The sequence below is a fragment of the Dipodascopsis tothii genome (genome assembly GCF_038497935.1).
Source record: "Dipodascopsis tothii strain CBS 759.85 unplaced genomic scaffold V1510scaffold_2, whole genome shotgun sequence".
NCBI lineage: Eukaryota > Fungi > Ascomycota > Lipomycetes > Lipomycetales > Lipomycetaceae > Neoaidaea > Neoaidaea tothii.
The window spans coordinates 121712-148099 of record NW_027117986.1 but is presented as its reverse complement, the minus strand read 5'-3'; the positions used below and the strand labels follow the sequence as shown (position 1 = coordinate 148099).

The following is a 26388-nucleotide window of genomic DNA, read 5'->3' as shown; positions in this document are numbered from 1 at the left end:
GGCGACCGCGCGATCCGTCTTGGCCGCCGGTGCGGCCACAGCCGCCGCAGCCTGCTGCGCCGGCGCAGCACCGTCCTTGGGGCCTGCCATCCTGCGCTTTCTCGCTATTCTCTCACGCTCTGCGACTTGTGCGCAAAGCCCGCGTCCTTCGATCAACAGCCAACGGTGGGACTGTGGGGCCTGGAGCACAATGGGGCCAGACGCCGTAGGGTAGTGACTTTATTAGGGAAAAAAAAGGGAACGAGGGTGCGGCGCAGACCCGCGAAAAAAAGCAGGGCGGCGGCGGCCGGTGGTGGAGGCTGCCGCCACCATTTCCGCCAAACTTGCCGAAATGTCACCCCCACCTAACATCAGCCGCGTTCCGCACGATCCGCGGCGCTACGGCTTGCTGATAAGCCGGGCCAAATTAAGGGGCGCGACACCTTAGCCGTGCGCCCAGCCTGCGTGCGCCGCAGTAGCTCTCAGCACTGGCGCTGCCGGCGGCCGCCGGGGGACCGCGCCGGGAGGGGTAGTGGGCGGCCGAGCCGCAGCTCGCGCAGCCGCCGCGCATGCCGCAGCCGCGCCAGCCGCAGCCCGCGGCGCTCGCCGCAAGCGCGCAAGCGCACAGCGTGCGCCGCCTGCACGCCGCATCCGCGCTGCGGCGCACGCTCCCGGCCAGGCAAGCGCCGCGCGCTTTCAGCCGCCGCCCAGTGCGCCGGCGATAGCGCCAGCCTAAACTGGCCGGCCGTGCACTAGCGCGGCCGGCGGGCTGGAGCCCCGCCACGCCTGCGCCACGTCTCAGTCACAGAATCGTTGGGGTCCCGCGTCCGTTTGACTCGGTGACCCGCAGCGGCCGGCGCCCGTGGGCCCGCGCGGCTCCGGTCCGCGGCCGGCCGGCCGTACGCGCGCCCGTCCGGCCCCGCCACCGCCAGTCTGTGCGCGCCCCGCCCTGCTCGCGGCCGGCCGGCCGTTGCACGCTCGCGGCGAGCCGCGCCGGCGCGTGCATTGGCGCCGCCGCCGCGCGGACACCTTTGGTCACATGCGCTAGCTGGCTGCATGCCGTAGCCACTCCTTTAGCCTGCGGCTCGGCGCCCGTGCCCGCCTGCGGCCACGTCTGTCGGCGCCGCCGCACCGCCCGCCGAGCCCAGGCCAATTGCGTCGCCGTGCAGCGACCGCCGCGTCAGCTGCGGCGCGCGGGGCGCCGTGGGGCGTGCGGCGCGCCCTCGGCCGCTCTCGCCGTCCGGCCGGGCCACTGCTGGCCCGATGCGGGGGCCCGCCCGCGCGGGACCGCGGCCTCCCTGCGGCGCACCCCCACCCCGCCCGAGCCGGCTGTCCGTGGCCGGCCGCTGGCGGCGGACAGCCGGCAGCGTGCCCGGCCCCGGCCGGCCTCTGTGCCTTGCCGACAGACCGGGCGCAGCTCCGCGCCGCAGCTCCGCCCCGCACAATGCACGTCCGCCTGCACGCGGTCGCGGGCGGTTGGGCAGCCGTTGGGCCCAGCCACTGCCTAGGCCAGTGGCTTGCCGGATGACGTGCCCATTGGCCCGGCCATGGACCACCTGCCTGGGCCACCACCGGCTCGGCTGTGCCTGCGTCCGTAGTGGACAGGGGGCTGGTGAGTCCGGTGGCCGCGGACGTGCGTTAGACGCCTGTGTCCTGGCGCCGGCCAGACCTCTGCGCCTTGTGACCCGGCGCCAACGGGGCCGACGGGGCCGGTCGAGACCCGTCGGCCTGCTGGCTTGGCGGCCGGTAGCGGCCGTCTCGGCGAGGCTCCGAGCAGGGGCACCGTCCGCAGGGTTCCTGGGTGCGGCCCCCGACGCGATGCACAGAGCGTCCGCCAAGACGGCAGAGGTCGGGGCGATGACGGGCGGCCGGCCGGCCGCCGCACCGCTGTCTGCCGGCCGGCCGCGTCCAGCGTCTGCTAGGAACGGCGTCCGCCGTCGGCTGGCCGAGCTGCGACGGCCCGACGGACTCGCTGCCGCTCTGAGCCGCAGCACGGCCAATGAGCGGCCTCTACGTCGCCAGCAGTGTGCGGCTACGCCACCGGCGCCCCGCCAGCGCCTGCAATCGCGCTGGATCGGCGCGCGGAAAAGCCGCAGGCTGCCGGCCGCCGATCTTTTGCAGCGCGCCATGTGGACCGTTTGGCCCGGACGGGGGCGCCGCCTACTGTGCGGCTCGCGCGTGAGTCGTGCGACGCTGTGATCCGCACGCGCGACGCTAGCGCCGCGAATGTCCCCTGCATATCTATTCTTAGCTGGGACGTACGCGGCTCACGGCGGCGGCACGCGGGATCACGACTGCGTACGCCGGCGGGCGGCGGTCGGACGGCCGCGCGGACGGCGTGCGTGGGCAGCGCCCGACGACGACGGATGGGCCGGACGAACTAGTGGCCGACGCCCAGCGCCGCCGGCGGGGACGGGGGCGGTGCGACGCGGGCTGGTCGCTCGGCAGAGCCGGGCAGGCCGGTGGGCGGCGCAGACGCGCGGGCGGTGCGGGCGGTGCGGGCGGTGCAGCTCTGCAGCCGCACCGCGCTGCGGCGTGCGGCGCCTCGGCCGGCGGGCCGCCGCCGACCGCCAGCTGCAGGCGGTGCAGACGAGCCACACGTAGACTGGCGTGGCCAAGCGTGGTGGCGACCGGCAACGGCGATGCCCGTGGCCGGCGGACGCGGAGACGCCGCACCGCGGCTGCTGCCGGCGAGCTGTCAGCGCGTGTCTGACAGCGACGCAAGGGTGCGGCTGGACGGCCGACGCCGCGCGACGCGACGCGGCGATATCGGCGCGGGGCAGCAGCGGGCGCGTGGCGCAGACGTGGCGTGGCGCCACGTGCCCGAGCCGCGCGCCGTGCGGCGCGGTTCTACTCGCTTCGACCCGGCGTCCCCAACGCTCGAGCACGAGGTCCATCCGCTCAATCTGCATTATCATGGCGCCCATCTTCGGAGCAAAAGTCAAAGCCGCTCTCTCGGGCGACACGCTGCTGCTGACGGCAGCCAAGCCGCCCGCGGCCGGGCAGCCGCCGGCCGAGCGGATTCTGTCGCTGGCGTACGTGTCCGCGCCGCGAATCCGGCGCGAGGACGGCGACGAGGTAGGCAATTGGCCCGGCAACACGCTGACGACAGCCGTACGCGGTGCAATCGCGCGAGTTCCTGCGGCTGCTGCTCGTCGGGCAGGAGGTGCAGTTCCAGGTGGTGTACACGGTGCCCGGCAGCGGCCGCGAGTACGGCGTGGTGGTGGTTCCCGGCAAGGGCGCGCTCGTTGACCGGCTGCTGCAGACGGGCAACGTGCGCGTGCGGCCCGAGTCGGCCGGGCAGGCCGCCAAGCTGGGCGAGGACGCCAACGGCGAGGCGCTGCTGGAGAAGTACAAGCAGATCGAGGCGGCCGCGCGCGAGGCCGGCGCCGGTCTTTGGGGCAGCTTTGCGCAGCCGAGCACGACGTACGACCTGCCCGAGGGCTTTGCGGAGCAGCACAAGGGCGCGACGCTGAACGGTACGTGGACGGCGGGGCGGGGCTGACGGCAGCGGTGGTCGAGCGGATCGTGAACGGCGACCGGGTGGTGGCACGGATCGTGCTGTCGCCGACGGAGCACGTGGTCGTGCCGGTGCTGGTGGGCGGGATCCGGTGCCCGCGGTCGGCGCCGACGGCGGGCGCGGCCGCGGGCGCGGCGGGCGCGGCCGCGGCCGCCGGCGAGCCGTTTGGCGACCTCGGCAAGTACTTTGTCGAGCTGCGGCTGCTGCAGCGCAGCGTCAAGCTCGAGATCTGCGGCCAGTCGCAGCAGGGCGTCGTCGTCGCGAACGTGCTGCACCCGGCCGGCAACATCGCCGAGAAGCTGCTCGAGTCCGGCCTGGCCACGGTCAGCGACTGGCAGAGCAACCTGCTCGGGGCCAAGGCCATGGCGCGGCTGCGCGCGTGCGAGCGCGTCGGCGCCGAGCACGGCGCCAACCTGTGGCAGGGCCAGGCGCCGCGCGCGGCCGCCGACGGCGCCTCGTTCTTCGCCACGGTCTCGCGCGTGATCTCGGCCGACACGCTGGCCGTGCGCACCAAGGCGGACGAGGAGCGCGTGATCCAGCTGGCGAGCGTGCGCGGGCCGCGCGCGGCGGACGCCAAGCAGGCGTCGTACGTGCCGGCGGCGCGCGAGTTTGTGCGCAAGAAGGCCGTGGGCAAGCACGTCAAGGTGGACGTGGTCTACGTGCGGCCGAAGAGCGACAACTTTGACGAGCGCGAGATGGCGACCGTCGAGCTCAAGGGCGGCGCCAACCTGGCCGCGCTGCTGGTCGAGAACGGCCTGGCGAGCGTGATCCGCCACCGCAAGGGCGACGAGGACCGCAGCCCGATCTGGGACGAGCTGCTCGAGAAGGAGGAGGCCGCGACCAAGCAGCGCAAGGGCTTCCACTCGGGCGTCGAGCAGCCGCCGGAGCGGCTGGTCAACGCCAGCGAGTCCGTGGCCAAGGCCAACGCGTTCCTGCCGGCGCTGCTGCGCCAGAAGCGCATCCCGGCCGTCGTCGAGTTTGTGAGCTCGGGCTCGCGCCTGCGGCTCGTGCTGCCGCGCGAGAACGCGCGCATCAAGTTTGTGCTGGCCGGCGTCAGCACGCCGCGCGCGGGCGGCGCGGGCGGCGAGACGGGCGAGCCGTTCGGCGACGACGCGCGCGACTTTGCGGCGCGCCGGCTGCTGCAGCGCGACGTGGAGATCGACGTGACCCACGTCGACCGCGCGGGCGGCTTCTTTGGCCTGCTGTACGTGCCGGGCAGCAAGGACACGTTTGCCAAGCTGCTGCTGGACGAGGGCCTGGCCACGGTCGACGAGTACTCGGCGCAGCAGAGCGGCGTGGCGAGCCAGCTGGCGGCCGCGGCCGAGGCCGCGCAGGCCGCCGGCCTCGGGCTGTGGAAGGACAAGGGCAAGGCGGCGGCCGCGCCCGTGGCCGCGGCCGCGCCGGCGGCCGCGCCGGCCAAGGAGTACCTCAACGTGGCCGTCACCGCGGTCGCCGCCGACGGCACGCTGTCGCTGCAGACCGTGACCGACGGCCTGGCCAAGCTGGCCAAGCTCGGCGCGGACCTGACCGCGTACCAGGCCGCGCACAAGGGCGCGCCCGGCGTCGACCGCCCGCGCGTCAACAGCCTGGTGGCGGCCGTCCTGCCGGGCTCCAAGCAGTTCGCGCGGTGCCGCGTGGCGCACTTCGACGGCGCCAAAAAGACCGCCGAGGTGGTCGCGGTCGACTTTGGCACGCGCGCCACGCTGCCGTTCGCCAGCCTGCGCGAGCTGCCGGCCGCGTTCGACCTGGCCACGCTGCCGGCGCAGGCCCGCGCCGCCAAGCTCTCGTTCGTGCGCTTCCCGGACTTCCAGGCGGACTACCTCGCGGACGCGGTCGCGTACGTCGAGGACGTGGCGCTGTCGCCGGCCGGCGGCCCGCAGAAGCAGCTCGTCGCGCTCGTGGACTCGCGCGCGGCCGACGCGCTCTCGGTCACGCTCTTCGACCCGTCCAAGAGCGACGCCGCCGACGACAGCATCAACGCGGACCTGGTCGCCGAGGGCTACGTGTACGTGCCCAGCGCCAAGGCCGCCGCCCGCGGCTGGGAGAAGCCGCACGGCCCGGCGCTCGCCAGCCTGCGCGCCAAGGAGGCCGCCGCCAAAAAGGAGCACCGCGGCATCTGGGAGTACGGCGACATCGCGCCCGAAGACGACTAGGTGTACATAGTGTATTAGACTGTCTCTACCTAAGCCGAGATGCCAATCACACCGCACGCCGGGCGCGGGCCGGCGTTGCCGGTCTTGAGCGAGTCGGGGTGGCCGCCCTTGCCCAGGTCGTCAACGCCGCCGTGGACGACGACGGTGCGGCCGAGGATCGACTGCGGGCCGATCAGCGCCACGAACTTGTCCGCGACCGAGCCCTTGGCGTTGCCCTCGGCGTCGGTCTGGATGTTGCCCAGGTCGCCGACGTGGCGCTCCGCGTCCTCGGGCGCGCCGTGGTTCTTCTTGAACGGGTTGAAGTGGCCGCCGGCCGACGTGCAGCCGTTGGTGTTGTCACCAAACTCGTGGATGTGCATGCCACGGAGCGCGTTGGCGTCGTTGCCCTTGATGTCCCACGAGATCGTGGTCTCGGCGCCCTCGGCGCTCTGCTCGAACGTGACCGTACCCGACACGGTCGAGTCTCCTCTGACGACAGCAACTGCCGGTCAGCAAGGCCCTCAAGGTCCCCCCAAGGTTCCCGCCCCGCCGCTTATAAACGGCGCGCGCCCGCACTTACCAGCCTTGACCATTTTGACAATTGATTGATTGATGGATAGGATTATGGCGGTGGGCCCGTCCGCCCGCGGGCTTTTATCCCGCCGGCCGTGATCTCTGACTAATGCCCCAGCCAATGGACGCGGCCCCGCGCGTTCTATGACGTTCCCAGCCGTTACCCGGCGCCACCCCCCTGCGGCGTGCCCCCAACCTGCCTTCCCCGGCGCCGGCCGGTCTGGACCGCGCCGCAGATCGTGCGGCGCGTGGGCGGTGTGGCGCGAGCCGCACAGAGTGCGGCGCGCTGGCCGGCCCGGTGCCTCTGGCGGCGACTCCGAGGGTAGCTGCCTGCGGGCAGAGATCTGGGCTGCACTTTGGAAGCGGCGTCCTGCCCGCAGGGCAGCTACCTCGACGGAGTCGCCGCCGGAGGCTGCCAGCTGGCCGCCGCCCGCGTGCCTCCGGCGGCGACTCCGTCGAGGGTAGCTGCCCTACGGGCAGACTAGGGATGAGCCGCACGTCGTGCGGCTTGGCAGGCGCGTCCTGCCGTAGGGCAGCTACCTCGACGGAGTCGCCGCCGGAGACTGCCAGCTGCCGCCGCCCGCGTGCCTCCGGCGGCGACTCCGTCGAGGGTAGCTGCCCTGCGGGCAGAGATCTGGGCTGCACTTTGGCAAGCGGCGTCCTGCCCGCAGGGCACTACCCTCGACGGAGTCGCCGCCGGAGGCTCGCCCGCTGCGGCGATCCTGCCCGAAGGGCAGCCACCCTCGACGGAGTCGCCGCCGGAGGCTCGTCCGCGCTGGCCTTAGCACGGCAGCCGCCGGCCGGCCGTCTGAGAGCCGCTAGATCTGCCGTAGGAGCCTTCGACAGGTCGCGCACATGGCGCCACATGGCGTGCGAGGCGCTGCAGAGCGCGTGTGGCTATCAAACATCGCTTCGGGTAGCCGTCCTGCCGACGCGGCGATCCGTCGGCCGTAGCGCGCACGGACTTGGGTCGCACAAAAGACGCGGTGTGTAGCCGTAGCGGCGGGGGCGGCTGCGCCAGGGTAGCCCCGCGGCCGGTACACGCGCCGCAGGGCGTGCGGCTCGCAGCATATAGCCGCGCGGCCGCGGCACCGCCACGCTTGAGCACGCTCAGCCGGAGGCCCGAGCCTGCGCGGCGAGACCCCGAGTGTCGCCGCTGGCGGCACCCGGGAGCTTCGGCGACCCATCCGTAGCTGCCTATTCGTAGCTGCCTGCCGGCCGCGCGGCTGCGCCGGCGGAGCCTCCGGCGACTCTCGGCAGCTGCGTGCGGGAGCCGCACGGCGTGCGGCTCGCATGCGCCGCCGCCCGGCGCGACGCGACGCGTGACTGCGCTTACCCGGCTATCACGAGAATTTTCGGCGGCCGCCGCCGCACCCAGCATGGCGCTGTCCCACCCCCTGGAGGCCGCGACGGCCACGACGGCCGAGATCGTGCGCGCCAACCTCGATCTGCACCACCTCTGGACGGCGCTTGCAGTGCGCGAGGTGCCGCTGGCCGGCGGGCGCACGGCGACGCTGGTCCGCGGCACGCCGCCCGAAAAACTGTACCGGACCGACGCCGCGGCCGGCGCCGAATGGGTGCTGCCGGCCGTCAAAGAGGCCTCGTGGACGGTGGCGCAGTGGGCCGAGGTGTTCGCGGCGCTGGACGCGGCCGCGGGCGGCGACGCGCCGCCGCAGCGCGTGCTGATGGCCATGCTCTCGACGGACTCGACCGTGGTCTACTATTTTGTGCATCGCGGGCTGATCAAGCCGCGCAAGAACTAGACAATACATACACTAGCGGCGCAGCTGGCGCGCCTTCATGGCCTCGATGCGAGCCTTGAGCTGGCTCGTGACCTCGGCCGCGCGCTTCCACGACTCGTACGGCGCGGCGTCGTCGTCGCGCTTGGGCTCGGCCGCGTAGCGGTCGCGCGAGCTGGACCGGCTGGCGCCGGGCCGGTACCCGTTCTCCTTCTCCTCGAGGTCGGCGTAGGACTCGCGCCGGCGGGACGAGCCATAGCCGGAGGACGGGCGGCGGGGGACGGGCGACAGCTCGCCGTCGAGGTCGGCGCGGCCGTCCGAGCGCGCAGACGGCGGCCGCGACGCCAGCGTGGTCTGCAGCCGCGCGGCGTCGGCACGCGCGGCGTCGAGCTCGCGCTGCAGGGCGGCGACCTGCGCGCGCGCGGTCTCGGCGTCGCCGTGGACGCGCGCGAGCTGCGTGTCCTTGGCCTTGAGCGAGAGCACGTCCCGGGTGTGGTCGCCGATGAGCTGGGCGTTCTGGGTCAGCGTGCACCGGCGGTGACTTACGTTGCGGCCGAGCTCGACGACCTCCTGCGAGAGCGCGGCCTTTTCGGCGGCCAGGTCCTCGAGCTGCGCCCGCAGCTCGTCCTCGGTCTTGGCCCAGTCGAGCCGGGCCTTGCGCAGCTCCTGCAGCTCGGCGCGCTCGGCCGACGACAGCCCGGACTCGGCCTTGGGCGCGGCCGCGGTCGGGAGCGACATGCCGGTGAGCCCGCCGCGGCGGGGCGGCGCGGCCATCATGGACGCGCGCGGCGACGTGGGCTTGGCCGGCTCGTCGTCGGCCTTTTTGCGCAGACCGAGGCTGCTGCCGACGCTGCCGGGCCGCAGCGCCGACAGGCTGGGCCGCAGCTTGGACGGCGGCGAGCGCGCGGGCGCCGCGCGGGCGGGCGCGGGCGCAGGCGCTGCCGCGGGCGCCGCCGCCGGAGCCGCCGCCGGCGCCGCCGGCCGCACCAGCCCCGACCGCGGCGCCGGCCGCTTCAGGCCCGGCGCCGCCGGCCGCGGCCGCGCAGCCGCCGGCGCCGGCGCCGGCCGCGGCGCCGGCGCGCGCTCCGGCTTGGCCTTGACCTCGGCGGTCTCGTAGTACTCGCGGATCATGCCCTTGCGGATGTCGTCCAGGCCGTCGATGACCGGGTTCATGGCGCGCTCGCCGATCATCTTCATGAGCGTGCCCAGGGCCTCGGCCGCGGCCGCGCGCACGGGCTTGGCCGTGTCGGCCAGCAGCACCACGCAGGCGTCGGCAACCTGCTTGATCTCGTCCTTCTTGGGAATGACCTTGACCGTCCGCAGACACCGCACAAGGAACATGGTCGTCTCCTGCTTGACCTGCGGCGTCTTGTGCTTGGTGAACTCGACGACGTCGCCCAGCACGTCGGCAAACGCGGTCGTCTGGAAGACGGCGTCGAGCGCCGCCGCCAGCGCGTCCGACACGGACTGCTTCTTCTCCTTGAGCCGCTCGAGCAGCGGCGTCAGCACGGTCGGCACGTAGCGCGCGAACGCCGCGCGCAGGCCCTTGGCCAGCGACTCGGTGCAGTTGGCGGCCACGGTCACGACCATGACGTTGGCGTCCTTCTGGACGGCCTTGGCCAGCACGCGCACGACGTCGCTCAGGTCGCTGTCGGCGATCTTGGGCACGGCCACGACCTTGGCGAGCTCGTCGAGCGCGTCCTTGCGGTCCTTCCACTTGGCCGAGCCCATGCGCTCGTGGAAGTCCGGCGGCACGGCCGCGGCGACGTCCACGGCGTCGACGAGGTCCAGCGGGTCGATCTCGTCGACGTCGTCGGCCGGCGCGTCGTCCGGCGCGTCGGCCGCGGCCCGCTGCGACTGCAGCACGCGCGTCGGCTGCGGCGCGTCGCCCTTGGCGGCCGCAAACTGCTCCTCGAGCTCCTTGAGCTGGACCGGCTTGAGGTCCGGCGCCAGCACGTCGCGCAGCGGGTCGCCCATCCACCGGTACAGCTCGACCGTCAGCGCGGCGGCCTCCGCGCGCACGTTCTTGTCCGAGTGCGTGAACAGCTTGGGCAGCGCCTTGATCACCGGCTTCGGGTTCACCGTGCGCGCGCCGTACGCATGCACGATCTCGCGCAGCGCCATCGCCGTGCCCGCCACCAGCTTGGGCAGCTTGGCGCCCAGCACCGGCAGCAGGTCGTCCACGACCGGGTCGGCCACGTCCATCTCGACAAACGCCAGCAGCGCGTCCACGGTCTTGGCCTTGGTGCCCGCGCGCGCCGACGCCAGGCCCTTCTCCGCCAGCGGCGTCACCACCGTCGCCCGGATGCTGCCGTCAGCCCGCCCCCGCGCCCACTTACGCCGTGCACGCGCGGCCGCCGCCGTACTGCAGGAACGCGCCCAGCGCGGCGATGCCGGCCTCCTGGGCGACCACGTTGCTGTCCGTCACGATCTTCTTGAACAGCCCGGGGTCGGCCACGAACGGCCGGAAGCACGGGTCCGTCTCGGCGCCGGACGCGGCAAACTGCTTGGCCGCCTCGTCGTACGCGCCCGAGCGCACCTTCCACACCTGTCGTCAGCAATTGCACGCCCCGCGCCGTGCCTTGTGTGTCAGCCGGTCGCTGAGCGGCAGCGCCGAGTAGTCCTCCTCCTGGTCGGCCATCACGGCGCGCCGGATCGGCGGGGGGTGTGCACGCAGGTGGCGTGCCCGGATATCGGGCTGGAGTCGCGAGTCTGCGTCAGCTCGGCGCACACGCGTCTTACCTGGTGTCGCGGTGCGGACGGAGCGGCGGCGGTCCGCCGTTTGTTTACCTGCGTCACGTGGCGCGCCGCGCGGCGTGCGGCGCGCACGTGACCTATATAGCCCGCGCGCGCCCGTCCGCGCCGCCACACACGCCGGCACCATGGCGCCCGCGTCGTATCTCACGGCGCGGCAGCGCGACGACCTGTGAGTGCGCGCCGAGCTGCTGACGCCAGCAACCTAGCCATCCTCCAGTACCTGGCCGCGGCCGGCCTGCCGGCCGCGCACGCGTCGCTCAAGGCCGAGCTGGCGGTGGACGACGCGGCCGAGGCCGCCTACGCCGAGCGCGCGGACCGCCTGCTCGAGAAGAAGTGGACGAGCGTGGTCCGGCTGCAGAAGAAGGTGAGACGGGTCCGGAGCGGGTCCGGCGGGCCCGGATGGGGCTGCGTGCGACCTGAGCCGCAGCTCGTGCGGCTCGCGCGGCCGCTCCGGCGGGCTCCGGCACGCCGCACACTGTGCGGCTCGCGCAGCGGCGCCCGCGGCCGCCGCGGGAGGCTCACGGCGCGCCGCAGGCGCCTGGCGGGGTGCCGTGCGTGCGGCCGCGTCGGGGCGGATCAGGCGCGCCGCACCCCGTGCGGCTCGCACGCGCGCACCTCGATCGGGTCGCCGCCGGAGCTGCCAGGGGCGGGCCACCGGCACGACTCTGTCGGCCGCAGGGCGCCCACCGCCCGCCCAGTCAAGCACTTGTTTGGTACAGCCGCAGTCATGCAGATTGTTTGGTACAGGCCGCAGCGCGGCGACTGCGCCACGCCGCGCCCCACACCGCCACCGCGCAGCCTCGCGGTGGCGCGGGGGCGAGTGCGGCGAGCGCGCCTCTGGGCGGCCGCGCCGACGCGACCTGCGCCGCACACCGTGCGGCTCACAGTGCTGCCCGCCCGCAGGGCCTCCGCCGGGCCTGCCCCCGGAGGCCCCTCGCGTTCCGCGCGCCCCCGCCCGCTCCCGCACAGGCCGCCGGCGCCTCCAGCAAAGCTAACCGCAGATCATGGACCTCGAGTCGAAGGTGGCTGCGCTTGAGGCGCAGCCCGGCAACATCGACCGCACATCGCGGCGGGTGGCCGACCCAACAAACTGGCTCCCGCGCACAGCGCGCCACACGCTGGTCGGCCACCGCGAGGCGGCCACCGCCGTCGCGTTCCACCCCGTCTTTGCGGAGCTGGCGTCCGCCTCGGACGACGCGTCCGTCCGAATCTGGGACTGGGAGACCGGCGGCGCGGTCAAGACGCTCAGCGGGCACACCAAGCCGGTCCTGGACGTGGACTACGGTGGGCCCGCCGGCGCCGTTCTGTTGGGTAAGTGGGCAGCTGGCAGCGCTGACGGCAGCGTCCGGATCGGCAGACCTCACGATCCGGCTGTGGGCCGCGACCGACGAGTACCGGCCGGTGCGCACGCTGGCCGGCCACGAGCACTCGGTCTCGGCCGTCCGGTTCTCGGCCGACGGCCGGCAGCTGGTGTCGGGGTCGCGCGACGCGAGCGTGCGCGTGTGGGACGTGGCCAGTGGCGTATGCGCGCGCGTGGTGGCTGGGCACACCGACTGGGTGCGCGCTGTGGCGGTGGCCCCCGGACACGTGATCGTGTCCGTCGGCGCCGACCGCGCGGTGCGCGTCAGCGACGCCGCCGGGCCCTGGACCGACTTTGTCGGCGGCGACACAGTGCTCGAGTGCTGCGCGGTGGCGCCCGCGACCGCGCAGCCGTTCCTGGCGCCGCGCGGCGCGTCGCCGCCGTCGCGCGGGTCCTCGCCGTCGTCGGCCGGCAGCGGCAGCACGGCGGCGACGTCGCCGTCGATCGCGACGGCGCCGGTGGCCACGATGGCCGCGCCCACGGCCGCGCCGGCCGGCCCGGCGCTGCTGTACGTGGCGACGGGCGGCCGCGACCGCGCAGTGCGCGTGTGGGCCGTGGCCCGCGGCCGGCCGGCCACGCTGGTGCGCACCCTGGCGGGCCACGACAGCTGGGTGCGCGCGATCGCGTTCCACCCCTGCGGGCGGTACCTGCTCTCCGCCGCAGACGACCGCACGGTGCGCGCGTGGGACCTGGTCGACGGCCGGTGCGCGCGCGTGCTGGACGCGCACCCAGGCTTTGTCGGCGCGCTGCGGTGGGCGCCGCCCGGCGGCGACGGCGCGGTCCGGTGCGTGGTCGCGTCCGCCAGCGGCGCCGGCGACGTCAAGGTGTGGACATGAGTGTATGAGAGTGTATGAGAGTGTATGTACATGCAATGCTAGAGACTGTGCCGGCCAAGGCTCTTGCGCCGAAACAGCATGAGGCCGGTCTTGCGGACGATGCCCTCGCCCAGCGCCAGCGCGCGCGGCGGGCGGCCGTCAGACCCGCGCTTGAACAGGCCGCGCGGCTCGGGCAGAGGCTCGGTGGCCGCGCGCGCCGGCGGAGGCGGCGGGCTGGGCGGCGCCGGCGCCGCCGTCGACCGTGCCCGCGGCTTGATCGTGTTTGCAGGTTTGGTCGCGCTGCCAGGCTTGGTCGTGTTGCCAGACTTGGTCGTGCTGCCGGCCACCAGGCCGGCGACGTACACGGCCGCAAAGATCAGGGCCTCTTCGAAGCGGACGGCGCCGACGTAGCCGCTGCCGGCGTCGGCGCGCACGGTCACGCAGCCGTGCCGCAGCGACGCCAGCTCGCGGCCATCGGGGCCGACCATGGTCCAGTCGTGGTCGCGCGCAGTCCAGAGACCGACCGCGCGCCCGGCGCCGTCGGCCACAGCCATGCCGATCGGGCCGCGCGCGATCGTCCAGCGCTCGTTGTTGCCAAAGCTCAGCCCGTCGGCGGTCGCGCGCGCGACCAGCTTGCTGGCGTCCAGATCGCACGCGTAGACCAGAAACAGGGGCGCGTGGCCGCGATCGGCAACAATGTCGAACACGGGCAGCGCCCGGCGCACGGTCAGGCGCTGCACCTGGAACACCAGCCGGCGTGCGGCGGCCGTCCGCGACGGCGGCGGCGCCGCCAGCGCGTAGATTTCTCGTCCATCGGGAGATCCGGTCGGCGAAGCCGAGCGCGGCCGCATGCTGACCCGCCGCTGCGGCCGCGACATGGGCGTGCCGGCACCGTGGTCGCACGGGCCGCTCACCATCAGCGTCATGTTGTGTGCCGGGCAAGCCTGTCTGCGCGGGCCTATATATGTCGTCCGATCTGCTTCCCGGCACCTGGCCCCGGCTGCCGGTGCGCAAACGCCGCGGCTAACCGAATTGGTGAAACAATAGCAGTCAGTGCACTTTGACTTTGGCGGCGCTGCCGTAAATACGCTGCGTCCGTTACGTAACGGTGCTTAGGCTGTGTCGGACCCAGCCGGGCCCGGCGCTACGGTAGCCGACGGCCAAAGTGAGTTCCGAGGCCCGATCCCACCTTCCCGTTCGGGCACCTGGCCTGCTGTCCCCTGACTCACCCGGCCGGCTGCCCGTTGACCCGACCCGGACCGCGCCACGCTAGCCGCGACTCAGTCTGGGTAGGGGCTCGGCCCGGCCCGCCGTAACTCCGCAGATCGCTTCAGGCACCTGTTCGCTGTTCGCATATAGCCGCACGTCCGCGGGCAGCATGTCACCGGGCAGCATGTCACCACCCGCTCCGGGGCCGGGCCGCGCCCACTGTGACGCCTGCCGCCGTGGTCCTTGGCGGATCGCCCGCCGCACGTGCGCGGCCTGCACGCGACAGACCCGCGGCCGCAGCGCGCCCGGCTGCTCCGCGGCCGTCCGCTGCTGGCCTGATCTGCCGCGACTAGTGCTGACTCGCGCCCGCGCTTAATGCGCTCACAATAGTAGTAGAATCCACTGGAAAGCGCCACTGCCGTCAACCTCGGCACCGGCGTCTACTGGGCCCGGCGCCTGGGGCCGAACTTTTTATTTCACCGCGTCCTGGGTGGGCGCCCGGCCGCCTGTACGCCGCTGCGGACGCGCGCCGGCGTGCGTCGCGGGGCAGCCTGGCCAGAACCGGTTCCGCAGCACGCGTCTACTCGTCTGCCGGGTCTATTAGTAGGCCGCGCCTGCATATTCCCGCAGGGGCTGCACATCGGAGCCCTGAAATGCCGCGCCGACGAAAACGCCGAGGTTTTGAGTGGCGCACGACTCGCGCTACGTGCCCACATCGCCCTCTAGCCACCCCGTCGGTGGCTTGCCAGCGTCTGTGGGCCCCAGTGGACTGATGCGTGGCCTGAGGCCGTAGCCAGGACGGCGTTTGGACGGCGGCAATGCCGGGACCGCCTCCAGCCACGTACGGCTGTCTGGATATCTCGCGACGGGCCCGGTTGGGCCCGTCTGCCGGACGTCCTGCAACCCGCCGAGCAACCCCGACCGGCATCGGCGTCGGCCCGCATGCCGGCCTGCACCTCCAGAGCGCCTTCTCGCGCCCGCTGTGCTGCGCGTCGCCCTCCGGCCAAGGTGCGGGGCCTCTGCAGCTGCGTCCAGCACGCGCGGCGCGGCTCTCGAGGCCCACCGCACGTGAGTATTGCTCACAATGCATTGTCGCATGCACGTGCTACGCCGGCTGCGGCAGAAGCAGCTTCCGCAGCCACATGTTGGCACCGCACCGCCAGAGTGGTGCCTACCTTTAGTCCGGGCGGCTGGCCGGCGCTACGCTCGGGTAGCATGCAGGCAGCTGCACAACGCACCACCCAGCCACATCCGGTCTGGTGGGCGTACGTGGACCGGGCACAGTGCCTGCTCTTCTCCCGGCACGCGTAAGCATGTGATTCCAGCACAGACCGCGCTGCCACCACATTCGCCGCGGATCTCTGCCGCCGCGGATGGCCACGTAGACCTCGCAGCAATCCACGTGCAGACATCCGCGCGCACCGCAGCCACCCGCAATGGACTGACTCCCGAGACTCGTCCGCAGAGTCGCCCGCAGAGTCGTCCGCAGAGTCGCGCGCTTATAAGCCGCACGTCGCGCGGCGCGTGAGATCAACAGCGCCCGGCAGTCGTGCGCCTGTGCCGTGCGCGTGGCGGTATGAACGCGTTTCCTGCGTGCCCGCTTTTAGCGGGATCGCGAAGGCGTGCGGCTATAAGCCGCACGGCATGCGGCGCGTGCGGCTGCGAGCCCTCGGCGGCCCTCGAGGGCGCTGCCCTGCTGGCAGAACGCGCGATAAACGGCATCTGGCCACCAGCTTGTGACGACGACTCCATCGAGGGTGGCTGCCTTCGACAGGACAGCCCGCAGGGTGCACTCTCGGCAGCGTGGCAGCCAGAGGCTCGTGGGCTAGAAGCGCCGCACGTGGTGCGGCTGACGGCTATGAGCCGCACAGAACGCGGCGCACCGGCCGGGCACAGCACGCGGCGCACAGACTCTACACACCACAGATGAGGCCAAAACATCATAACTCATAACAATACAAACACCGGATATGCTACTGGACAGACGGGGGAGGGGCGGCAGTGTCGGGCTCGTCGAGGTCGCCGTACGGATAGACGCTGCGGCGCCAACGGTCGACAATGAGCATGCGCCGGTTGAGCAAGTCGACGTCCTTGATGGTCTCGGGACCGGAGTCGCGGCGTTCCTCGCTGTCGTCGAGCTGGTGGGCCGGGGCCAGGGTCATGACCGCAGAGAACCGCTTGTTGTACGCGAGCGTGGTCGGCACGTTGTGGAGCGGCACAGCATCCTTGCGGCGGCGCGCGGCGGGCGCGGCGAGCACTGGCACCGGCGTCGGCGCGTTCTCTTTGCGGTCGTGCGCGCGGCCGCGCGGCCGCGGCACAAACTTCTGGTCGAGCTCTTCGGGGACAGCGCGCGAGTAGCGCGCGGCGCGGGCGTCACGCCCAGGGTCCGCCGGCAGCGACGGCCGCGAGCGGACGCGCGGCACGTCGATGAGGTCGTTGCCAGCCGAGCTGGTGCGCGCGGGGCGCGGGCGGACCTGGTGCGTGCGTTGGTCGTCGTCCATGCGGGGGCCTGCGGGCGGAGGGCGGCGCTGCTGCGGCGGTGAGCGGGCGGGCGCAGGTGGCGGTGCGTGTGCGGCCGGGTAGGGTTGCGGGAGCGGGCCGTACTGTGGCGTGGCCGGTGGCGGTGCGTACTGCTGTGGCGGTGCGAACGGCTGTGGCGGTGCGAATGGCGCCGCGTACGTCTGCGGCGGTGCGAACGGCGCCGCCGCGTACGCGTACGGCCCCGGCACCGCCACGTACTGCGGCGCAGTCTCGGGCGCGCGCGTCGCGGGTCGGGTCGGCGAGATCAGGCCCATCGACCCGCTGCCCGACCGCCGGTGGCCCGGCGTCGCGTCCTGCAGAAAGTCGTAGTCGACCGCGACCGACTGCCGCGTGCGCACCGGCACGTCGTGGCTATCCAGCCGCTGGCCGCTCGCCAGCCGTCGGTCGATCCGCCGCGCGGCGGCCATGTCGTCCTGCTCGATCAGGCTGAACGACCCGGCCCCGGTCACGTTCGACCGCTGCCGCGCCCGCTGCTCCTGCTTGCGCTCGGCCAGCTCGTCGATCAGCGCGCGCTGCCCGTACAGCTGGCTGCCGAGCTTGTCGTCGTCCTCGTCCATCACGGCCGCGACCGGTCCGGCGGGCTCGCTCTCGCGGCGGCGCATGTCCAGGCGCGACGGCAGCCGCGGCAGGAGTCGGCTCTTGCGCGGGCGCGGCTCAGCGCTGTCGACGGGCTCGATGGACTCCGCATCGGCAGGCTCGCTGGTCTCGGCGGCCTCGGCCTCGCTCTCGGCCTCGGCCTCAGCCGCCTGCTGCTCTGCCAGCCGGCGCAGCGACGGCGTCGACGCCGTCGCCTTCTTCTTGCCGGCCAGCAGCGGCGGCATCTTGAGCTGCGTCGGGATCGGCGCCGGGTAGTGCACAAAGCCCTCCAGCTGCATGCGCTCGTACAGCTTCTCGCGGGGCATGCGGGCGGGAATTCGGCGGGCGGCGTCGGCCTCGGACACGGACGACGGCATCTCCTCGTCCGACTCGTCCGCCAACGCGCCCGGCGTCGTCGGGCTGGCAGCGCCGAGCGACCCGTCCGAGCTTGCCGAGAGCGAGCGCGTGAGCCCGGCCGGGCCGACGTGCTCGGCCGCGCGCTCGTCGTCGGCCGTGGTGGCGTGGACGCCCGAAAATCGCTCAAAAGCCGACGCCGAATCGGCCGCGTCGGCGTAGTCGGAGCTGCGCGACGCACTGCCGTCGCTGCGCGGGGCAACCGAGTCGCCGTCGGGATCGTCGAGCTCGCTGGCGAGCGGAAAAGACTCGAGCTGGGTGGTTTCGACGGGCTCGGCCGGACGGACTCTTGCGGTTTCGGCCGCGTCCACCGCGATCCCGACGGCCGCGCCCGCGTCGACAGGCTCTTCGGCCGCGTCCCCGGCAGCGGCTGCTGCGTGGGCGGCCGCGGCGGCGGCGTCTGGGCCCGCGATCTGGCCGATTTCGGCGTGTTCGTCGTCGTCTGCGTCGTCGGCCGCAATGCCTCCTCGTTCCACCGCCTCAACCGCAGCCGCCCCGGCAAGTCCCACAGCGGCTTCAGCAGTCTCGCCGGCATCGTCCTCGTCCTCGTCGCTCTCGTCTGCCGGCTGCGCGCAGTGCTCCACCGCCGCCGGAAACACAAACGTCTGCAGCGCCCGTCTTTCGGCCCCCGTGTGCGCCGACACCTTGTCCGCCGGCTGCGCCGGATCGAACGGCGGCGTCGGCGGCTCGTACTGCGGGGAGTACTCGTCTTGGCTCAGCACCGGCGAGCGCGAGCCCAAGATCGGCGATCCGTCCACGTCGCTCAGCCCGTCTTCCACCAGCACACCGCTGGCCTGCAGGGCCAGCAGCGGCCCCAGCGGGCTCTGCGGGATCGGCACGTCCGCCGCGCTCTGCGGGCGCGCGCGCACGTCCACGCGCATGTGGGCCAGCCGCCCTGGTGCCCGCGGCGGCACTGCAGGCGCCGGCCCCTCGGCGATCGCCAGCACCGCGCGCGCGGCCGCCAGCGCGCCCGGCACCGGCTCGGCCGGCGGCTCGGCCGTAGCGACGGTCGTCGCGTGCGCGTCCGGCTCGGCAGGCGCGCTCGGCACCGCGGCCGAGGCGGCCGCGGTCTCGGTTGCTGCCGGGGCCTCGCCCCCTTCGCTGCTGGCGCGTTCGCGCTCCTCGCGTCCATCGCGGTCGTCTGCCCTGAACAGCCGGGCCTTCTTGACCCGGCCCAGCCTGAACGGAGCCATGTCTGCGTCGTCAAGGCCGTGGCCGATCGCTGTGGCTGGTTCTATTCGTCGTGTGCCGGCACACGGTGACTGAGCTTTTAAAAATAGCCGGCGGGCGCGGTGGTCTGCGCGCCAGAAGAGTGTAAAAGCAGTCCCGCCAGGCGCCGTGCTCCTTCGCACGCCGACTCCGTGCTCGCTGGCCTGGTTCTGTGCTGGTGCGGGCGTAGCCAGGAGCTAGCGACTCGTTAAAGAAATTATATATAGAACTGTCACCGCCACACCCGGCACGCGCCCGGCCGCGGCAGCGCCGGCAGCGCCCCGACTGGCGCGGCCGCGCCGAGTGGCAACTGCGGCCGCGGCGACCGCGTGGCCACGGGGCGCGGTGCGGCCGCCGGCGGCGCGCTGCCCGCTTGTGCCTGCGCCACACGAACACAGGGGCTGCGGCACCCTTGCTGCCCCCCGCGCCACCACCGCCGTTGGCGCGGTGCGGCTCGACCGCGATCGCCGGGTAACTGCGCCGCACGCCAGCGCGTCGCGTGCCGCGCTAGTCTGCGCCCGTGCGCGCGGGCCCGGTCCGGACCAGTCACCGCGGTCGCCCGTCGGCCGCCTGCATTATCGCTGCGGCCGCTGCCGATCGACGCACGCGGGCTGCCGGCCGCGCCGATCGGTGGGGACAGCGCCGCAGACGTGCGGCGGTCGTAGCAGCCGCGCGCCAGAGGGCTGCGCAGCATATAGCCGCGCACGGCCAGCGACGCTAGCCTGGCGGCGGGCATATAGCCGCACGTGCCTTGTACCGTGGCGTGGCGTGGGGCGTGTCGCCCGACGCGGCGTTTGGACAGCCACCGTGAGACCTGTGGCTGTGGCTGGGCGAGCCTCCGCACGTCCGCGGGGAGTGGCTGCCTTCAGCGCCAGCCGTCGGCCTGCGCGAGCGCAGCACGTCGACGGGGCCGCCGCCGGAGGCGAGCGCGCTCCAGGCCGTGTCTCGGACAGCACCGCCGAGAGCCGCGTCTTTGGCAGAGCCCGTTACACTGTACTCCGCGCCTGTCGCGTGCCGCTGCGAAGGGCAGCCGCCCGTAACACAGCCACCGGCGACCCCTGCGGCTATATGCTCTGCGGCTGTATGCCTCGTGAGCGCCCGCTACGGCTCCGTCCAGGCAAGCCGCCCGCACGAACAGCCGCCAGCGGTGCGCCGCGTCTGCCGCGCCCGCCTTCCCATATAGCCGCCGCTAGCCATATAGCCGCAGCCCCGACACCCTACGCCGCGCTCTCCGTCGCCGCTCACACGCCTGTCTCCGTACCATTTCATTAGCGACTATATACACGCCGGGCGGACCGGTCGCCCGGCCAAGGATGCGCCCATGCCAAGGAGAACGAAAAAAGCAATGTAATCTAACAACCGATGCCTTCCCAGATCTTAAATACGTAACGTGGCTCACGCAGTCATGCGCGCCTTGGCGCGGGACGAGCCCGAGATGGAGGCCTCGCGGTGCGACGTGAACTCGACGAGGTCGTTGCCGTGGAGCTGCAGCAGCATCTTGAACCGGCGGCCAATGTCCAGCAGCGTCTGTTCGTTGTTGTGGGTGCGCGTCCACACCGAGATACGGAACAGCGCCTTGCGCACGTTGACGACGACGCCCATGACCTCGTCGTCCGACTCCTGCTCGACGGTCTCGCCGATCGCGCCCAGCATGGTATGCAGCCACAGCATGTCGATGTTGTACGAGCGCTTGTCCTTGCACTGGAACGACCACCGGCCGCCGTTCTCGTTCTGCGAGTCCTCCCACTCGGGGCGGATGCCCTTCTTGAACAGGTGGTAGTCCGCCTTGAGCGCCAGGTCCGACGCCTTGGCGATGTTGTTGTACACGCCCCAGAACTGCTCGACCGTGTCGAACGTGGCCACCTCCTTGAGCATGTCGTTCCAGTCCTGCTTGACGCCCTGCTGCGGCGGCTTGGTGTACCACAGCGTCCAGGTGTGCATCAGCGGGTGGATCACTGTGAAGTCCACGGGCGAGTCAAACACCGTCTTCTCGCCCTTCTCGGTGCTCTCGGCCGAGTCGGTGGAGTCCACCGCCTCGACCTCGACAGCCTCGACCTCGACAGCCTCGACCGCGACCTCGCCCGCGGGCTCGTCCACCGTGAGCTTCTCCGAGATCTCCTTGGCGAGGGTGTCTGTGCTGATGTCGGCCATGTTGCTGATGTGTCTGATGATGAATGCGATGACCGGAGTCGATGAATGTGTTGTGCTGTTTGGTAGACCCGTTTGATCTAAGGAGAGAAAATCCGTGGAAGAAAAATTTTCGTTTTGTGCCTGTCACGGCGACACCGCCTCCACGCCCAAAGGTGCTAGCCGACCAGCCCGCGCAGACGAGGCCGCGACAGCGAGACACGACGGTGGCGGCGGCGGACGGCCGCGCCGGGCTGGCCCGGATGGCGTGCAGCCGGCGGACGGCGATGGCGGCGGCCACGCTGGCCGAGTGCACCGCCACGCGCGGTCGCTGTGGCTGCTACGTAGCGCGCCGCTCGGCGAACCGGCTGGCGACATGGATGCGACCTCGCGTACGCACGCGGGTGCCAGCGCGGGTGCCATCCGGTCACAAGCGGACGCGGGTCGGCGCTGGTCACACGTTCGCGCACGGTCCGTGCGGGAGGCGCGTGTGGCGGTGCCGCGCGGCGCGGCGCGTGGCGCCAGGGCGTCGCGTGTCGCGCCGCACGCCGTGCGGCGCGTAGACCAAATGCTCTATCGTACACTATTATACATCAGTTGTCCAGCGGCAGCACCGTGTCCACGGCGCGCTCGAGCACGTGGCGGACGCGGCTCCGCAGCGGCTCGTAGCTGCACTCGACCTCGATCGAGCCCAGCTTGACGTCGGCCACATGGCCGTCGATGACGATCTTGACGCCGTCCTCGCCCGGCTGGACGGCGTCGCCAAACTGCGACTCCAAAAACATGAGCACGCGCTCGAAGATCTCGTCGCGCGACAGCTGCTCGTGCACGTGGTCGTGCTGCTGGGCCATCTTGACCGACACCGGCGACGAGTCCACGGCGAGCAGCACGCACAGCACGCTGTCGGCAATGGTGTCGTTGAACATGTTGCCCGTCCACTCGATCACGGCCGAGTCGTCGTGGCACCACACCGACACCTCGCCGAGGACGAGGAAGCCGGGGCGCGCGTCGTCGCCGACCACGTCGAGCTCCTTGATCTTGCCAAACATCTGCTCGAGGTGGTACTGCACGAGCGCGACCGGCGCCGACACCGGCACGGTCTGGCGCTGGCGGATCGACGTCGTCGTCAGGCCCGAGAACTCGCGCAGGTCGTCGGCGGCCATGATGCTCATCTGGAAGTTTTTCTGGACGATGACGCCCGACAGGATCTGGGCGTCCGCTGGCTGCTCGGCCAGCCGGCCCATGATCTTGGCCGTCTTGATGCCGCGGAACGGCAGCCGCAGCTCCTCCGAGTTGCGCGGGCTGAAGACCTTGATCTCGTTCTCGGTGTCCTTGAGCTCCTTGTACTTGCTCTGCAGCGCGCTCTTGAGCCGGCCCATGTTGGTCTGCTCGCCGTGCACGAGGATGATGTTGGGCGCGTTGACCTTGTCGATGAACTCCGAGTTCTGCTTGTAGTCGACGTGCGCCGCGAAAGAGAGCTCCTCGATGCCCAGCCGGCGCGGCAGCTTGACGCCACCGCCCGAGATCGACGGAAACTCGGTCGGCTCGTTGATGAGCTGCTTGGCCAGCGTGCCTTCGACCGAGTAGCCCGTCAGGATGAGCAGGTTCTTCGAGTCGGGCGCCCAGCGCTCGAGCAGCTCGCGCGAGACGCCGTTCTGGAGCATGCCTGGCGTCGCAACCATGACAGACGGGCCCAGGTCGTCGAACCTTTCGAGGTTGCGGATGCTCTTGATGTGCTTGAACATGAACGGGTTCGTGCGGTCGTCGCGGAACTTCTTGCGGATGCGGTCGTTCATCATGTTGATGTACGTCTGGTACACGGCCAGACACTTCTTGGCCAAGGACGACGCGTAGTAGACCGGGATCGCGTCCAGCTCGGGGTGCGCCTGCCAGTACTCGTCCAGAATCAGCAGGATCTCTTGGGCCGTGCCGAGCGAGAACACCGGCAGCAGGCACCGCCCGCCGTTCAGCACCGTCTTCTGGATCAGCGCCAGCAGCCGCGTTTCCTTCTCCTGGCGCGACTGGTGGCTGCTCGTGCCGTACGTCGACTCGGTGATCAGGATGTCCGGCCGGTCCGGCGGCACCTCGGCCACGTTCAGGTGCCGGTCCTCCTCGCGCGAGTAGTCGCCCGTGAACAGCAGCTTGATCCCGCCGATCTCGATAAAGTACATGGCCGCGCCCAGCACGTGGCCCGCGTGGAACGCCGTGAACTTGATGCCGTCGACCTCGATCGTCGAGTGGTAGTCGATCGCCTCGATCCGATCAAACGACGAATTGAGGTCCGCGTCCGTGTACAGCTGCGCCGCGTCCATCTCGGCGATCGACGACACCCGCACAAAGTCCGACAGCAGCCATCGGTAGATGGCCTTGGTCGGGTGGGTCATAAACACCCGGCCCTTGAACGTCGTGTGTTCCATCACGTACGGCAGCGACGCCGCGTGGTCCAGGTGGAAGTGGCTGATCAGTAGGACGTCCACCGTCGACAGATCGTAGTCGTCGTAGTACGGCAGCGATCGCAGCCCCGACAGCGCCGGATGCACGCCCGTGTCGAGCATCACCGTCTTGCCCTTGTAGCTGATGATGTGGCAGCTGCGCCCGACCTCGTTGCCGCCCCCGAGGGCGACGAACGAGAGATAGTCCGAGTCATCCACGAGCTGTTTGTCAGCACTGCAATTGCCGCCCGCGCCGCCGATCTTACCGGCTCGCCGAACGTGGCTGGCGCCCGTTTTGCAGCCATCACGAGTCCCTAAGATGTATCCGCCGCCTGCACGCTCTGGTCCGACCTCTGCGCGATCGTTGACGGGATGGGGAAGCTGGTTGCCGTGAATAATTTTTCTGCGGTTGTCTCGCGACTTGGGTGGACATCACCAAACTGCGCCGCACGACAGCGCCCGGCACACGTGAAGCGACGCCGATGGATAAACGCGGATGAGTTGGTCTGGTCTGGCCGCGCGGGAGCCGCGGAAAGGCCGCGAGGTGTCTGTGATTTATTGGCGACCGCCGGGCGGCCGGCCGTTGGCCACTGTGGGCGGCGCCAGACTGGAGACAGGCCCGGGCGCTGCGGCTGCCGCTGCCCCGCTGTGTGCTGATCTGCATCTGCGCCAGGCTGCTGCGTTGAACTGCTGCGTTGGGCTGCTGCGTCAGACCGCTGGCGGCCGGCCGGCCGCGTGGTTACCGGTGCTATGCTAAGGCACGGCTCCGCCAATGGCCGGCCGATCTTGCGCTGCAGCGCGGTGCTCGCCGTGCTGCCGTCACGTAGACACGCAAGATTCTACGCTTACGGGCGTGCTGCCGCCGACTGGTCGGCTATGGCGGCTGTAAGGGCTCTGCGCTGTGGCAGCGACAGACAGCGGATCAGGCGGTATATACTGCGGGCAGAGACGCAGAGTCAGCCGCAGAGCACCCCAGGTCGCGCCGGCGGCGGCCAATCAGCGGCCGTGGGCGCACGGACTGCACGGCGGCTGACGGCTGGAACCCAGCCGTTGGAGCAACCGTCATGCTGCCGAATCGGGCAGGCCGGCGATGCGGAGACCCCGCGCAGCGACGCTCTGGCCCGGCCGCGGCAGATCCGCGGGTGTAGAAATAGGCCGGCGGCCGCGCGAAGCGGGCCAGGCACGGGTCCGGCCGAGTGCGGCTATAAGCCGCACGCTCTGCGGCATATAGCCGCACACAGGATCTACGGCGTGCGCCCGGCACGCGCTTCTCGCCTCAGCAATACAGTTGACTATCTCCCCATCGTCCAGCTCGTCGTCGGCGCCGGCGTGTTGGGCTGCTGCTGGCCGTTGTTGGCCAGCCGCTGGGCGCGCTCGCGCTCGCGGCGGCGGCGCCATTGTTCGATAAAGCCCAGGCGCACAAACTGGCCAGTGCCCGGCGGCGGGCGCTCGTCCATGACGAGCATCATCTCCTCGAACTCGGTGCCCTGGTGGTGCGGCAAGTCCTCGCTGAGCGGGCGGCGGCGCTTGGTCGTCGTGTTGATGTTGGGCGCGTGCAGACAGCCGTTGGCGTCGACCTCGCCGGTCAGGTGGCGCGGCAGCAGCGACGCCGGCAGGAACGGCAGCAGCGTGTCGTCCACGGGCTCGGTCGCCGGGACCGAGAGGTCCAGCCGCGGCTGGGTCGTCGCCAGGAACTCGGACTCGAGCGCGAGCGCGAGCGCGTCCGTGAACCGGCCGCCGACGTTCTCGGAGTAGTACGTCAGGTCGGACCACAGTGTCAGCGGCGTCGGCCGCAGCAGCACGCGCGACGTGCTCGGCTCGAGCGCCTGCTGCGACACGTTGTTCTTGCCGTCCTTGTTGGCGGGCGTGGCCGTGGCCGGCGTCGGCGCGGCGGCGGCCGCGGCGGCCGCGCCCGTGGTCGCCGTCACGGTGCCGGCAGGCGCGGGCGTGGACGCGCCCGCGGACGCGCTGCCGTGCCGCGACGGCGCGACCACCGGCTTGCGGTGGTCCAGGATCTGCAGGATGATGCAGCTCTCGTAGAAGCGCACGCCGAGCTCGCGGAAGACCTCGACCGCCGGCGGCGGAATCTGCTCCAGCTTGACCAGGTCCAGAAAGTTCTTGATGAACGGGCTGTTCTTGGGGATGATGGCGTCCTGGTTGCCGAAGCGGTAGTGCGTCGGGTGGATGTGGAACTCGACGCTCGGCGGCTCGTCCTTGTACTTCTCGAGGATTTCCTCGGTCGTCTCGGCTGCCCGTCAGCCGCGCGCTCGCGGCAACCTACCGTAGTGGTACTCGCGGTGCTCCTGCAGCCGCTCCTTGGTCAGGCTGATCTTGACGTCCTTGGCGCCGGCACCGAGCGCGGCCACGCCGGCGCCGCCTTCGCCCGGCCCCAGCCCAAACAGCGACTTGCCCAGCAGGCCGCTGCTGCCGTACGTGGTCGAGTTCGGCGCGGGCGACGCCGGCCCGGCCGCGGCCGCGGCCGCGGCCTGTGCTGCGGCCTGCGCCTGCGCCGCGGCCAGTTTCTTGCGCTCCGATGGCAGGCTGCCGTGGCCCTTTTGTGTGAGCTTGATCTTCTTAATCTGCGTCGGCGTGCCGGCGCCAGTCATGCCGGCCCCCGCCCCGGCTCCCGACGGCGTCTGCAGCCCTGGCGGCCGGGTCTTTGACGATGGACGGGACGCCATGTCTGATGCGCTCAATGGCCGCTAATGCCGCACTTGGCGGTCGATCCGGATTCGAGTGCCCTGCGCTCTTGCGCTTGCTGCCTGTGTCCGGGCCCGGCACGAGATCCGCAGGGATGGCCGATGCTTTTGACGCTGCGGCGGCGTGGATGGCTGATGTTCGGATGGCACAAGAGATGAAGTTTGGCGTGTCGTGCTATTACGATGCGATGCCGCCGGTTGGGAATCCGGCTCGGGGCAGGCGTAGACGACGCCGCAGGGCCCACGAGACTCTGGAGCAGCGGACGACGGCTACGGGCACGGCGGCGGTGGGCCGAGGGAGGGGGG

At 71.7% G+C, this 26388-nt stretch overlaps 11 protein-coding genes across 11 annotated transcripts; 4 read left to right on the top strand and 7 right to left on the bottom strand.

The window, feature by feature from the left end:
- The first annotated feature begins 2792 nt into the window (after nucleotides 1-2792).
- V1510DRAFT_388427 (uncharacterized protein) lies at nucleotides 2793-5685 on the top strand. The gene is made up of 3 exons (XM_066931715.1): nucleotides 2793-3057; nucleotides 3092-3458; nucleotides 3491-5685. The coding sequence occupies exons 1-3, from the start codon at nucleotides 2896-2898 to the stop codon at nucleotides 5650-5652; spliced, it is 2691 nt and encodes an 896-aa protein (XP_066791391.1). The 5' UTR covers nucleotides 2793-2895; the 3' UTR covers nucleotides 5653-5685.
- Nucleotides 5650-6246, bottom strand: V1510DRAFT_409886 (superoxide dismutase). The gene is made up of 2 exons (XM_066932630.1): nucleotides 6212-6246; nucleotides 5650-6133 (listed from the first exon to the last, which is right to left on the bottom strand). Exons 1-2 carry the CDS (start codon nucleotides 6222-6224, stop codon nucleotides 5682-5684), a joined length of 465 nt encoding a protein of 154 aa, XP_066791390.1. The 5' UTR covers nucleotides 6225-6246; the 3' UTR covers nucleotides 5650-5681.
- Nucleotides 6247-7583: 1337 nt separating this feature from the next.
- Nucleotides 7584-7967, top strand: V1510DRAFT_400708 (tRNA-splicing endonuclease subunit Sen15; the record flags this gene model as incomplete). Its single annotated transcript, XM_066931971.1, has 1 exon — nucleotides 7584-7967. The coding sequence occupies one exon, from the start codon at nucleotides 7584-7586 to the stop codon at nucleotides 7965-7967; it is 384 nt and encodes a 127-aa protein (XP_066791389.1).
- Nucleotides 7594-10695, bottom strand: V1510DRAFT_427876 (armadillo-type protein). The gene is made up of 6 exons (XM_066935231.1): nucleotides 10686-10695; nucleotides 10525-10655; nucleotides 10283-10491; nucleotides 8490-10251; nucleotides 8068-8459; nucleotides 7594-8009 (listed from the first exon to the last, which is right to left on the bottom strand). Exons 2-6 carry the CDS (start codon nucleotides 10582-10584, stop codon nucleotides 8003-8005), a joined length of 2430 nt encoding a protein of 809 aa, XP_066791388.1. The 5' UTR covers nucleotides 10585-10655; nucleotides 10686-10695; the 3' UTR covers nucleotides 7594-8002.
- Nucleotides 10696-10825: 130 nt separating this feature from the next.
- On the top strand, nucleotides 10826-12896 carry V1510DRAFT_400706 (WD40-repeat-containing domain protein; the record flags this gene model as incomplete). Its single annotated transcript, XM_066931970.1, has 4 exons — nucleotides 10826-10869; nucleotides 10899-11064; nucleotides 11702-12011; nucleotides 12043-12896. 4 exons carry the CDS (start codon nucleotides 10826-10828, stop codon nucleotides 12894-12896), a joined length of 1374 nt encoding a protein of 457 aa, XP_066791387.1.
- On the bottom strand, nucleotides 12892-13805 carry V1510DRAFT_409879 (uncharacterized protein). The gene has a single exon (XM_066932629.1). The coding sequence runs from the start codon at nucleotides 13799-13801 to the stop codon at nucleotides 12935-12937; it is 867 nt and encodes a 288-aa protein (XP_066791386.1). The 5' UTR covers nucleotides 13802-13805; the 3' UTR covers nucleotides 12892-12934.
- Nucleotides 13806-16011: 2206 nt separating this feature from the next.
- Nucleotides 16012-18004, bottom strand: V1510DRAFT_409871 (uncharacterized protein). The gene has a single exon (XM_066932628.1). The coding sequence runs from the start codon at nucleotides 17576-17578 to the stop codon at nucleotides 16058-16060; it is 1521 nt and encodes a 506-aa protein (XP_066791385.1). The 5' UTR covers nucleotides 17579-18004; the 3' UTR covers nucleotides 16012-16057.
- Nucleotides 18005-19106, top strand: V1510DRAFT_409870 (uncharacterized protein). The gene is made up of 2 exons (XM_066932627.1): nucleotides 18005-18873; nucleotides 18896-19106. Exons 1-2 carry the CDS (start codon nucleotides 18075-18077, stop codon nucleotides 18931-18933), a joined length of 837 nt encoding a protein of 278 aa, XP_066791384.1. The 5' UTR covers nucleotides 18005-18074; the 3' UTR covers nucleotides 18934-19106.
- Nucleotides 19107-20076: 970 nt separating this feature from the next.
- On the bottom strand, nucleotides 20077-21122 carry V1510DRAFT_409869 (translation initiation factor eIF 4e-like domain-containing protein). Its single transcript, XM_066932626.1, has one exon. The coding sequence runs from the start codon at nucleotides 20973-20975 to the stop codon at nucleotides 20220-20222; it is 756 nt and encodes a 251-aa protein (XP_066791383.1). The 5' UTR covers nucleotides 20976-21122; the 3' UTR covers nucleotides 20077-20219.
- A 422-nt stretch (nucleotides 21123-21544) lies between these two features.
- On the bottom strand, nucleotides 21545-23688 carry V1510DRAFT_424613 (beta-lactamase-like protein; the record flags this gene model as incomplete). The annotated part of the gene is made up of 2 exons (XM_066935105.1): nucleotides 21545-23605; nucleotides 23650-23688. 2 exons carry the CDS (start codon nucleotides 23686-23688, stop codon nucleotides 21545-21547), a joined length of 2100 nt encoding a protein of 699 aa, XP_066791382.1.
- A 987-nt stretch (nucleotides 23689-24675) lies between these two features.
- On the bottom strand, nucleotides 24676-26373 carry V1510DRAFT_436096 (Spt20 family-domain-containing protein; the record flags this gene model as incomplete). The annotated part of the gene is made up of 2 exons (XM_066935557.1): nucleotides 25665-26373; nucleotides 24676-25631 (listed from the first exon to the last, which is right to left on the bottom strand). Exons 1-2 carry the CDS (start codon nucleotides 26062-26064, stop codon nucleotides 24676-24678), a joined length of 1356 nt encoding a protein of 451 aa, XP_066791381.1. The 5' UTR covers nucleotides 26065-26373.
- Between the last annotated feature and the right edge of the window lie 15 nt (nucleotides 26374-26388).